The sequence below is a fragment of the Tauraco erythrolophus genome, chromosome 6 (genome assembly GCF_009769465.1).
Source record: "Tauraco erythrolophus isolate bTauEry1 chromosome 6, bTauEry1.pri, whole genome shotgun sequence".
Classification (NCBI taxonomy): domain Eukaryota; kingdom Metazoa; phylum Chordata; class Aves; order Musophagiformes; family Musophagidae; genus Tauraco; species Tauraco erythrolophus.
In genome coordinates, this window is record NC_141470.1 from 61,264,868 (window position 1) to 61,278,133 (window position 13,266).

Here is a 13,266-nt window from a genome sequence, read left to right on the forward strand (position 1 = left end):
TAAACCTTCCCAGTGTGCTAGCTCAGGTTTGGATCACTCTTCAAGGGTGATGCACCTAACCACACTATAATCAAAACCAAACCAGAATTTACACTGGTGTCTGCGACAGCATTTCAGAACCACATACCAAACTGCGTGGATCATTTCAGACCCCCTATGGGATCTTGACTTCTGTGCTTTCCTTTCCTTTTCCCCATTTATAAAGCAAGTACAAAAGCACTAGCCCTGTTAAGTCATGCAAAAAAAAAAAAAAACCAACCTCCACGAAAGATCAAGAAGTGCTGAATATCTATGGTGAAAGGGACAATGCAGGTGGTTTAGACTGTCATGACTTGGAATGTAGTTAGATTCTTTGCTGTAGGTGTCTATGTGCACCGAATCCCCTCCAGACCACCAAGTAGTGCTTACCTCTTTCTGATTATAGGGGGGACAGCCTCCTACCTGTAGCCTCTCTACTGCACTTAAAACAGATAAAGCAACCAAAACCAGATTGTCCCATGCAGAAAAAGGAGTATCAGCTGAGACAAAAGAATAAATACAAATAGAGAAAAATATTTTTAATAGGTTTTACAAAAATTTAACCTACTTGGTAAGCCTTGCATTTGCCATTTCAGTTTCATGTAAGCATCATTAGGAGCAAGTCATGTAACATTTGGAATTCTAGCACTGCCTATGTCCTGTTTCCAGCAGCATGGCTTCAAGCAGTAGTTTGCTGCTGTTCTCAATGTAAGGCTGGTATAACCATGATGATAAATAGACCATCATCAGATCGCGGTCAGCAGAATGAGCAATTTCTTGTACAATTGTTTGCTTGAGCTGTATCTCCTTCTTGTACATTTCAGAGAGCTTCAGAGAAACCTCATCTGAAGTGAATTGAAAAACAAAGCACATTGACCAGACCATTTCAGCAATTCTCTAAAAGTTAAATTACACTTGTAATATGCTGATCAATAAAATCCCCCTACCTTACATAAGCTATTCCTTATATTTAGATATCTCGGTTTTTACAGCATTAATAATATTTGTATATTCAAATATAAAATGCTAAACAATTTCCTCAGCTTTTGGATACATTTTACACACTTATGATTTTGACATGTCTCCTTTTAATTCTAGAATAAGCAGTGGTATTGATTCTCAGGTCCCACTGTAAAATTATCAGTTACAGCTATGCTTTCAAATAAAATTTGGTAACACTATCCTGAAATACAAGCTTCACATTTTAGAGTCACTGTTGATTTTAGCTAATCTAAAGGATGCCCTCACATGCTGTCAGGCACTTCAGTAATGCATGATCACCAACGAGTGATACCAGCAGTGAAAAATAATGGTAAAACAAAACAACAGACCAAAACTGAAGCGTGTAATGAAAAAACTAATACTGTTACTATGTATGTTAGTAATACTGGTTGAGGGGTTAAAATGTATCTGTGTAATAATCTTTAATTGTGTGACTTTCTAAAAAATAACCACACAAATTATTTTTAAAGAGAGACTGATTTGTGACTGATTGTGTTTCTAACTTAGCCTGAACTCTCACTACCTTCAGGAGGATTTAGTCTTTGCTGGAGTAGAGAGCACTATTAAATGATTCAGTCACGACGAGCGGTTTGACAGCAGTTGTCCTTGTCATTCTTACCCTTTTAAGCTGGCAGAAATTAATATATAAGATTCCTGCTATCTTGTGACAGTGAAGCAAGAAGCAGGGCTTCACAAAGGTATGAATTTCACTTCACAAACAAGGCAGGTGGTTTGCATGCAACCAGGCTTCTCTTGAACTCAGTTTTAAAACTGTGGTACCACCAGTGGGGAGGCAGCAGCTTTTGCCATCAAGTGAACGCTGAAAGGATCAATATTAACAGTAGACAGCAACTGAACCTTTCTGTACTTGTCTTGCCTGACACTGAGGTCAGAGGTATTTTTCTCTGGCTGCCTGAGAATTAACTGAGGTATAGCGTGCCCTTTGCATGCAAGGATTTCATTTCAGTGCCAAGTAACAAGCCAGGTCAGTTAAGCCTACAGCTTAACGCTACCAAGTTGCAAACACGTCTCTCCCTACAAAGGATGTGGCTGTTGCAGCTCGGCCACTGTAAGCTGCTGACAAGCTTAGTTTTGTGCTGCAATTGTTGCACGTCAGCCAACGCTTAGCAATTCATACAAGCAGTCATCAGCAGTAACCCTAAGCCAAGCGGTGCATTCATGTGTTTATTGATTAGTCAATTACAAAGGAGACAGATACACACTCACTCTCCCTAAGGCAAGACATCCAGATAAAAGGGTTTATTTTTCAGTCCTAAATTAGATGACATCAATGACACAATGCAATTAGCTAAGATAATCAATATTTTACTTACAGAAGTATGGTGTGGGCCATGTATGAAAGAAGGGTGCTGTGCAATTCCCAGCTCCATAGTGGAATCTTTCCAAGTCACAGATTGCTTTAGTAGTCGAAGTAAGCTTTTCCATTTTCAGCTGTATTTTTGTCTGAAAATGATGAACATCTAATGTTAATGAACATCTCAGGAACGTTAGGCCACTATAATCTGAAACTTTTTTTAAAAATACACTATTTCTGAAGATTATTTAGTCCTCACATTTCTAACTCACTTTTTTTTTTAACTCCAGACAGGAAACAAAACTGGAATTTATATAAAGATTTAATATGACATACCCTAAAATTTTGAACACTGCAGCTACGACTTACTGACTCTGATTTTGCAGTTCTTCTATTTCCCCCCTGTAGAAATATATTAAAGCCCTCTCTCATTTTTTCATGTGTCTCTGGGTTTTTCCTATAGCAATTTAGTACTGGGGAAAAACATCAGACTGTTTATGAACAAGTGTGGCATAAGTTCTACAAACACACGCCTTCTTGCATTATCATGTCAAGATGACTTAAATTTGATTTCAAAAGATCAGCAGCAGGTAAGAAAAGCAGCTCACACTACTACTGACAATATATCTAGGCTGATTTAACAGCTTGCTTTGAAAAACAGGTCATTCCATCCACTTCATGTTCACCTGACTAGGTGCATTACTGATGGGGACTAATATTTACAACAAAATGGAGCTTGCAGGCAGTATCTTTAAGTCAAGAAGCTAAAATACAGATATTTCTATGAACTTATAAGCTGGTACAAACTCCTAAGGAATGAAAAATAAAATATATCTGTAGTAGCTATGTCTAGTATCCAGTGTAACACTGGCTGTTCCTGTTACTCAGGAGTAATAAAAAATTGCATCAACACACTTAGTAGTCTGAATACAAAAGGACCTTAACGAAAAAAAAAAAAGAAAAAAACCCAAATTACTGTTACTTTTTCCCATAGAACACAATTTGAGGAAGAACTAGCTGCTTTCCTGCTTATTCTAAACACTGGACTGGTATCCTATCTGTATAAAAAAATAGATCTGTATCTTTTTAATGGGCCTCCACTTTGGCAGAAGGCTGTAAAAATTATTTTTAATATGAATTTTAAGTTACAGCATCAGGCAAAAAAAATACTCTTTGCTTCCTGTCAAAGTGACAGGGGACATTAACTCCCAGTGATGTATCCAGAAAAAAGATGGCTTACATAATAATTATTTTACTCTCCTCTCTAGAGCAAGAGTTCTGCACAGAAAATGCAGGTAGGCAGACTAAAAGTATAACTGCATTATGTCTGATCAAAGATAGCTGCAAGGATACGATGGCAGGTAAAGCACTGCTTTATGCTCTGTTGTTTGTTTTGTTCTAAACAGAGGGAATACTCAGGGTAAGAAAACAGAAAACCGGTGCCGTTCTAGAACGCATTTTTTGTACCAGGCATTTTCAAAAGATCACTTTATAAAGGGAAGAGCAGAATTATAAGCAGAAGGCAGATGTGAAACTAACTTTTAAATTTATCAATTAAACATATAAATGGTGCATACTAGATTTATTGTAATTTAGGTTTGAAGCTAAAGAATGACGAATAAAAATCCCAATTTTCTGTTTACAACAAATACTTGAGGACACTTCCTTATGTCATACTTGAACACGCTTGGAATTGATTTATATTGACTATGAGCACTACCATAAGCTTTAAAGTCTCAAGTAATTCTCCACAGCAATTGTCCAGTTCTTCATTGTATTTTGGAGTTGGCTTTTCAGATTCTGTGGCATTGTTATCACACGCTATCTCCAGTTTGTCGTCTTGAAATCTAAAATAGAAACACAAGGCAGAGTAAACAACTGTATATAGGTTTACTTGAGCTGTACAGATTTAAAATCCATGTGGTTTGATCCTACAAAATCTCTCTCACAAACTATTCACAAGAATTCCTACACAAAAATATTGAGAGATATAGCTAGCCATGTGAGCAATTGGGGCTGGTACCATAATTTTCAGAGGAACACAGAATTACTCTACCTTAGAGCACATGCTTGAAAAAACAGTTGCAGGCGTTAAGATAACACTTTTTCGCACTTTACCTTGCTCCTGTGTTGGAGGTTAATCTCTCATAATGGACAAGGTATGCCCAGGCTTCAGCTGCTCCAGCTGACAATCTGCTGCCTCACCACAAACTCACCTTCATGCACGATTTAAGCTAAGACACTTAACTGTGAACCCAGAGCTAATGTGCAGACATCCATCCTGTCTTGATGACTTTCCCACAGAAGCTGAAAACTTTGACAGGGGAGAGGGAGTTTCTAGAGAGCAAAAGCAACATCTGACACTGTTACAGCAAAATATTCCTGAGCTTGTACCTATCAGAACTCTGTCAGATACACTCTGTTCAGCTGTCAGGACTCTGGAGAAGTTTCTTCTCAAAACCCTGTTAGTTACAGGTTTTTCCTTACAGCAAGAAGATAATAGCTCTATCTAACTGTTTTATAGGTTTGGGGTGAGATTTTTTAAAATCGTTACTGTTACAATTTTTTCGTCTACATAAATAACTGATTCTTTCTTAAAATCTGCCGAAATTTTATTTTAGTGAAATTTGGTGATACTGGCCTCAGTAAATATGCAAGAGAGTAAGGTAACTCACATGGGCTGAGATCTATAGGATTAGATTCTAACTTTGTATATTATGTAAATATTTAAAATATCTGCCATGCTTATCTATGCATAATAATAAACATTTTGCATTTCTTGCAAACGTCATTACTTGAATGTAAATACTTTATGTAACCAAATAGTGCAACTGCTGAATTTGATCTAAGAGTTAGTTTATCCCCTCTGACGCGTCCTTTCCCCCATCCCCAAAAAGAACTTTCTAGTGAAGAAAACAGATTAATCTCTCAATTAAGGCAATCTTTATGCTGTCTTTACTTGTATGTGTTATTAGCGTACTTACTGCTCACTGATCTTCATGTTGACTATTTTGTTTGCTGTAGTAAATCCATTATCATTCAGTCTCTCCCATTTCATCATTAAATTATGCCAGTCTGCTGCATTATCTTTAATTTTTCTTGCACTGACAGATAAAAGAGGTCTTCTTGGAGTACCATCAGCAGGACTTTTTGCTGTATGAGAAAGTAAAGAAATTCAAGCCATTTAAAGCACATAGAAACAGATCAGTGTGCTGCCTGGCAGCTGTTTGTGTGAATGATTTCCCTGCTTTACCGCTGAATCATAGAATGGTTAGGGTTGGAAGGGACCTCAAAGATCATCTAGTTCCAACCCCTCTGCCATGGCCAGGGAAACCCTCCACTACACCAAGTTGCCCAAAGCCTCATCCAACCTGGCCTTGAACACTTCCAGGGATGGGGCATCTGCAACTTCTCTGGGCAATATTGATTAAAGTAAAACGGAATTTACATTAACTCTCTTCAGCCATGAAATGGAATTCCTCATCTATCAGCCTTGTAACAAGAAAATCACGTTATTAGAAAACCTCAAGCGTGTCCTGAGATGTGCTATCGTGACCTGGGCAGCGGTGGCTTTGCGGCACTGACCAATCCAGCAGCCTCCTGCCCAGACAGCCAAACACTAACAGAGGGTACGACTGTGGAGGATTTCTCTGCCCATGGCAGGGGGGCTGGAACTAGATGATCTTTAAGGTCACTTCCAACCCAAACCATTCTATGATTCTGTGACTGTTGGCGTGCAGCGCCCCTGCCACGAACGCCTGCATTAATTCATGTCTACGCCTGAGGCCCAAGTGTCCGGGAGACAGCTGGGTCCTACTGCGGACAGCGAGTGCTCCATCACCGACGGCACAGCCCGCGCCTCCCGAGGACCAGGCGGCAGCAGGCACCTGCCACACATCGCTCTTGACATCGCTGCTCACTCGCGGGCACGGCCCGAGGAGCGCCGGCCGTCTCGCGGGTCCCGTCCCGGGCTGCGAGCCCGGCCCGGAGCTCAGGAACACCGCCCGCCGCTCCGCCCGCCGTCTTTAACTTTTGTTCACGGAGACGCCTAAAAAGGCGTCACAAGCGCGGAGTCCACGCACGCAGCAAAGACACGGGTGTCACTGGCTTCTCCCGGGGGCACAAGCGAGGTGCTGCGCACCTTCCTCCCGCGCACCCCCACGCACGCGTGAGAGTGACCCGCGGGCGGGCGGGCTGGCGGGGCACGGCAGACACGGACCCCTTATCGATTCGTTTAGGAAGCGCCAGGATGCGGCCTCTGGCCCCTCACCGCCCCTTGCTCCCACCCCGGGGCAGCCAGTCGCCCCGCACCCGGCCGGTGGCCCCGCTCGGCGGGGCGACCGGAGCTGCCCCTCGCCGGCCGCCCGCACTCACCCGCCATGGCGGCGCCCCGCCGCTTCGCGGAAGTGCGCTCACGTCCGGCCCCGCCCAGGCCCGGCCCCGCCGAGCGGCGCAGGCAGCCGGGGCCGCCGCCGCTTCGGGGCCTCGGGCGACGCTGCGCTTCTCCCTCCGCTCTGCAGTCGGCGGCGATGGCCGCCCCGCGCTCCTGAGGAGGTGAGCGGAGCCGCATCTCCGCGGAAATCAGCGGAAACCGCCGGAGGGTCTGCCCCGGCTCCCGCTCCCGTCGCCGGTCGCCGCAAGCGGGGCCTGCTGCGGCCGCCTGTTGCGACTGGGGCGAGCTCGGCGCGGCGAGGGGCAGCGGGCCGACCCTCACCCGTCGCTGGAGGCTCGGCTGCGGGGAGCGCCGGCGTGAGGGTGGGCTCTGGCGTGCAGGGAGGGCGGCGCGCTCGGTGCGGGGGCAGGCGGCCGGTGCGCACCCGCAGGGCGGCTGGAGAGGCTTCGCCGCCGCCGCGGCCCGGCGGGGCTTCGGGGTCAGGGTGGTGAGTCCGGCATAAGCTGAGGTACAGCCGGCGGGAAGCGAGGCGGCGAGGCGAGCTGGCTGTCCGGGAGCCCGCGGCTGCGTTCGTCCGCCCCTGTCAGGAGCCGCGACGCCTCAAGTGCAAGAAAGCCGCGGATTAGGAAAGAACGGTTTGAAATGCCTTCCGGAACACAGAAATACATTTAAGGAAGGTTTCAGTGGGAAACTGGCGTCCCAAGACCTTCAGAGTGGATAAAGCCTGGTTTTCGCTGCCCACCTTGGCATGCCTGCGTGCACAGTGAGCCCCGGTGCTCCTTTTTCTGTCTGTTTGTTTGTTTGTATGTTTTTCTTTCAAAAGAAACTCTTTTGAGCCAAAGATGCAACGTTTCACGACTCGTGTAGAGCGACAGGTGTGTTAACCAGGTAATCGCAGCCTGTGTGCCAGCTGGTCCTCTGCTTGCAAGCGGGAGGCATGAAAGCAGAGCTCCTTGTTTCAGTGGGCTGAGTTTGTCTTCTCCCCTCTGCTTGGCAGCTGTCTGCCGTGAAAAAACTCTGGAGATGTGGCAGCCTGTTAGCCTGCTCCTTAGGCCAAAAGTGGGAGAGTATTACAAAATAAAACCGCCTTTCTTTGTACTTGGCAGGGTCTAGTTGAGACAGAAACTGTTGTGTTTAGCTGTGGTCATATATATGAGTTTGTCCATACTCTGCAGAGCTTGAATTTAAGTTTTTATGCCAAAGAATTAAAAAAAAAAAATAGGGCTGTTGTCCCTCTTGGCAGGAAGCTTGGGGTCAGAGAAATGGAATGACAGCTTTAGCCTCCGGCAGTCAGTCTGTGGCATACTCTGGCACTGAACCTTTAGCCACTGCCTATCTGTTTGGCCGTGGGATTATCTCTCGCTTTAGTTGCCTCCGTTAGGCAGCCTTGAGCCTTATTCCTGTTTCTGAGACGAGATTAAAAAGTTTGCTTTTCAAAACATGGCCTTGAATGTGATATTTAAAACCTTATTTTGGACTTTTGAGGTGAGAAGGAAGGACTCTGTTTGTCTGGTGATTGTTTTGGTGTGCAACATAAGGTATTTTTTTCTACTTTGCGGCAGGATAGCTGCTTAGCACAAGCTGATTTGCCCTGTACAGCTGTGATGTACTTCAGGGTAACTGTGGCTGACACAGAGTGAACATATGTGTCCAGTTCGAAAATCTGTCTGAGAAAATAGATTATATCCAGTTTGCCTTTTGTTATCTATTTTTCCTACTTCGGTAATCCTAAAGCTGTTAATAAAGAGAAAGAGACTACATGTGATACACAACTGTGATGAGGGGGATGTTGAAGACTTTAGGCTCAAAAGCAGAGAATTGTGGTGTTTGCTCAGAGTTTTTTAATATATAGGCCACATGGCGATTCCTTAATCCTTTAAACGTTTTTTGTATAGATAAAATCACTTAATTAGCAATATTTTTAGTAAAGTGATGATTTGAGATTTCAGTTACATGTTTTCACACAAGCAGTGCAAGTGTTTTGTTTGTAAACGACTCAAGATGAAGCTGATTTGTGTATGGTGGCAAGAAATTATAGTTTGCTAAAACATTTTTTTATGGTTTAGAGTGACTGGGTTATAGAGAAGAAAATATTTTCAGTTTTTTACAACTTTGCCGTCAGAGAAGATTGAAATAAGATTGCGTATAAGTTTTATTTAAGAGTGAGTGATACCTGAAAAGGAAACTGAACTTTCCAAGACTTGTTTTAAAGTCAGGTTTTTAACCTGACAGCAGTTTTTTTTTTTTAATTTAACTTAATATATGACAAGAAATAATTCTTCCTAGTGTTTTCTACGGGGGAGGGGGTGGAAACCCTATCAAACTCTCCCCTTTTTTTTTTCCTCTTTTAAAGTTAAGGGTAAACTTAAAATTGTGTCGGGTTGCAGGTAGAATTGCTGTAAAGATTAAGTCTTTTTCTAGACAATACGAATTTCCACAATTCCATAGTTTGTAATGAATTACTATGATTTTAACAGTTTAGTTGAGCTGGAAGGATAAGTGATGGAAAATAAGGGAGAGAATGAATTTTGAGGACTTGCAAGGTCATTTGGCAACTGGGGAGTGTGATGGTTCCAGCTACAAGAACAGCTTCGGATGGTGACAGATGTGAATTGTAGGAGTGACAAAGGGGACTTAAAAAACAATATGTGAAATTCATGAGGCAGTAGCTGGGGAGTAGTAGAAGTTGAGATTAGACAGAGGAAGATTTGTACATGTGAAACTCAGGACAAAGGCTGGATTTTATTTTATTAGAAAAAAAGAAAGAAAGAAAGAAAAAAGACCGGAGCTAATATTACTAAACTGGCAAAGCAGCGTGTTCAGAAGAGCAAACAAGAGACTTTAGCAGTGAGTTCTCTTTTTATTTAGTTGACCATAGATAGAAGGTAGTAAATGCGTGAGGAAAGGGCAGGAGACCTAAAATATAGGATAGGAAATGTATGGTGTGTGAAAATATTGTAAAGGAGTGGTGATGCGCTAAGGTTATCTGTTAACTTAGTAAACAACTCTGAAAAGAACTCTTGATTCAAAAATAGTTTGGACATATTAATCAGCTAATCCTTGTGATGTTTTATGAAATAGATGTCACGATGGGTAGTAAACAATGGAGGAGAGTGGAATTAATTCCTAAGCTCTAGCAAGCGGTGAAATTTATCACGATTAAGAAAATCTAATAACTACTGCTAGCTTATTTACTGACAGTTTTTGTAACACAGATAAAATATGAGTTGAGTAACCAATCTTTATTCCTGTGGTCTTGTCTGACATGGGCTTGAATGGGTAATGTCATGCAAGTAATCCCTTTGGATTTGGTGGAATTGTATGTCGACAGCAAGTGTTACAGAGTCCAAAGCCAGTGTGCTGAATCCTCCTGCGCAACAACTGAAATAGTTTGAAAGTTGAGACATCAGAGCTTTTCACAGTAATGGAGACATTGAACTCGAGCAGCTATGTTTTTCCTAATTTAGTTGATATACGCAGGAAGCAATGTGAGAAGCTGCCAAACAAATACCATTTTCCATCCTTAGAGAAATAAAAACTAGGCGTAATAGGACATACCACACGAATTGCAGTCGGAATACTTTACGGAATAATTTTGAGCACTTAGAAGTGTTTCTAACTTTGATGGGTGTATTTCCATTTTTCATTTCTCTAAGGAAGTTATAAGTCTGCTGAAGCTTAAGAAAATCTTCAATGTTATGGGCTTAAACAACCATAGAAAACTTTTGTCTTTACAGAAATCTGAAATCTTATCTTGGAAAACTGCAAATATTTTCGACAGATTCTAAACCATTCTGTTAATTGGACTTGCTCGTGGCAAAATAAAATTCAAGAAGTGAAGGTTTCTTTCCTTTTTCCGTGTTCCAAAGTCATCCATGAGAATAGCTACTGCTGGGAAATGTTGTCAAGGCTGTCACCCCATGATGAGAAAAATTACTAGGTTTAGTTAAATTTTTAAAACATATTTATGTACGTCATGGTCATATCAGCTTTTTCTGTTATTGTTAAGGCAAGCTCTGACTATGTTTTTTCCTTGAAGAAGGAAAACAGAATCTTTATTTCCAATATTCTTAGAAAGATACCAGAATTGTCCCCTAACTATATTTACAGTGTTGCTCATCAGCATGAAATAATTTGCTTAACCATAAACGGAAACAGGGGCATATGGTACTTTTTTCTGTTTGCTCTTTATCTTTCTAAATTCAGTTGCTATGTGGATTTTTTTCCTCTGTCTCTCAAACTGGGATTTCTTTCATTTTTGCATTGCTCCTTTCTTCCCAACTATTCTTATTTTTCAGTTGCTACTTGATCATATAGCAGATGTAGCTCTAACTGAATTGTTTCTCAGTTGTGTTTTTCTTGAGATGCAGGGCGTTATGGAGTTGAGCATAAATACTAGTTAGACACTTTGAGCTTGTGGCACTCTCTGACGCAGTGGATATCCCATGCTCCCAGTGCTGGGAAGATTGAGGGTAGGGTTTGCAGATAGATGAAGAAATGCACAGCATGGATTGTTCAGCATCAGAGCCCTTATGATTCTTTCACTAGCCAGATGAAAAGAAGTACTGCGTTTTAACTCAACTTTGCAAGCTCACAGCTGCAAGAAAAAGTGGTTATCCTGTATTTAGTGGTTACCATACATCCTTAGATACTGGCTGAACCTAAGAAATAAGCTTATTCTTAAAAAGGTTCTTCTAAGAATAGCTTACATTCACTAGAAGTTTAACTTACTTTTTGTTTATGCAAAACAAAACCTGAGAATTTCTGGTATGGTGGCTAGATGGTGTCTTTCTGTTAACCATTTACTCTTTCCAAAGAAGTTAATGATGTCTTTTGCTTTTGTCTTTCAGATTTCCTGATGTGGTCAAGTAGATGTGTGTATTTCAGCCTTAAAATTGCTGATGCCAATGCTTGCTATGGCATCTGTGGCTTCACCAGTTATATTTAAGGAGTTTTGTCCCTTGTATTATCTTGTCAATGCCATTCCTACCAAGGTTCAAAAAGGCTTTCGCTCTATTGTGGTGTACCTCACAGCCCTTGATACCAATGGAGACTACATTGCTGTGGGGAGCAGCATTGGAATGCTTTATCTCTACTGCAGGCATTTGAACCAGATGAAAAAATACAATTTTGAGGTAAATACTAAGTTTTACTCTTGTCTCTTCTGATGAAGCTGAGTTGTTCAGAATTGAGCTGCTGTTTGCCTGTCATTAACTTTGTGAGTTTTATATATGGTTTGTTTCAACAGGGGAAGTGTGAATCTATTACTTTTGTAAAGCTGTTGAGTTGTTTTGATGATCTGGTTGCTGTTGGTACAGCCTCAGGTCGAGTTGCAGTTTTTCAGCTTGTGTCTTCGTTACCTGGAAGAAACAAACAGGTAAATCTTTGCATTTGGCTAAACTTCTGTGAGGTTTAGTATGGTGAATGCTAGTAGAGTGTTACTGGGATTCTTTATAATAGTGAAAACCAGAGAATTTTGCCTGATGAAATATCTGTGAATATGTTGTAGGCTTCATATGTTAAGCTTATAAAAGCAATAATCTTAAAGCATACTTTTCGTTACAAAAGATACATTTAATCAAAAATGCTTTTGAGAAAATCCTCATTTGTAATAACTGGCTGAGCTATTTGGTGGTGGGTTTTTTTTATTTTTTTTTTTTTTTCTGCTAAATAAAAATTAGAATGACCTGCACTTTTGTACTTGGTCTCCAATTTATCAGTCAGAGTCACTGAATAGACTTTGTGTCTCTGTTTTCTCTTCCCCTTATTCTGGTATTGCTTCGGTATTGTTGCACAGCTTCGGAGATTTGATGTTGCTGGCATCCACAAAAGTAGCATTACTGCTTTAGCTTGGAGTCCCAATGGAATGAAATTATTCTCTGGAGATGACAAAGGGAAGATTGTCTACTCTGCCCTAGACCTAGACCAGGTGAGCGTTTGTTATAGAGACCGTAATTCCCGTTTACAATTTTCTGAAAGAATGTTTGTGTGTTTAAGTATTTAGCAGTTAGTTAATTGCTTAGGGTCATGTGTTCGGCTGGACAGCTTTATTGGTACGCGTACACTTGGCCGAGTGTGCACGCACCCAGCGAGACGACCACTGGATATCCTTCACAACTGCCTTAGCTTTTAAAAAAAAGTAAAGTAAAAGATAAAGTGGTGACCCTTCTCATTTTATCACATTTCTGTCTGAAATAACTATCGTATCTTCCTTCAGCTTTCAGCCAGTACTTTCTCTTTTGTTTGGAAAGCATACTTTTGAATGATGTGACGTTGCTGAATCATTATGTTAATGAAGTACTTTTTTCAGAATTGTTCAGTGTCTCAGTTTGGAGTGTAGAATGAAACTTGGATTCTTCTGGGTGACTAGCGTGTTACCAGTAAATGGTATTTTTCTAATGTCTTGTTAGTACAGACCTGGGACGTCAACAAAATAAGTACTAACTTGAATTTCTGTATGGGAGAACAGTTTAAACAGCAGCCATCCTGATTTACCTATGACTGTCCCTCATTTGATTGGACAGAAAGGTTTAACATC

General features: G+C 41.5%; 2 protein-coding genes across 2 annotated transcripts in view; one reads left to right on the forward strand and one right to left on the reverse strand.

Moving 5' to 3' along the window:
• Positions 1–536: 536 nt before the first annotated feature.
• CINP (cyclin dependent kinase 2 interacting protein) lies at positions 537–6,725 on the reverse strand. Its single transcript, XM_086612979.1, has 5 exons — positions 6,710–6,725; positions 5,320–5,488; positions 4,056–4,182; positions 2,355–2,484; positions 537–863 (listed from the first exon to the last, which is right to left on the reverse strand). Exons 1-5 carry the CDS (start codon positions 6,714–6,716, stop codon positions 661–663), a joined length of 636 nt encoding a protein of 211 aa, XP_086469105.1. The 5' UTR covers positions 6,717–6,725; the 3' UTR covers positions 537–660.
• Positions 6,726–6,848: 123 nt separating this feature from the next.
• TECPR2 (tectonin beta-propeller repeat containing 2) overlaps positions 6,849–13,266 on the forward strand; it is a 47,114-nt gene continuing 40,696 nt past the window's right edge. The window contains exons 1-4 of the mRNA XM_086613967.1: positions 6,849–6,889; positions 11,579–11,863; positions 11,977–12,105; positions 12,526–12,657. Of these exons, the coding sequence (XP_086470093.1) occupies positions 11,630–11,863; positions 11,977–12,105; positions 12,526–12,657 (495 nt within the window). The 5' untranslated portion in view covers positions 6,849–6,889; positions 11,579–11,629. The remainder of the gene's footprint in view (positions 6,890–11,578; positions 11,864–11,976; positions 12,106–12,525; positions 12,658–13,266) is intronic.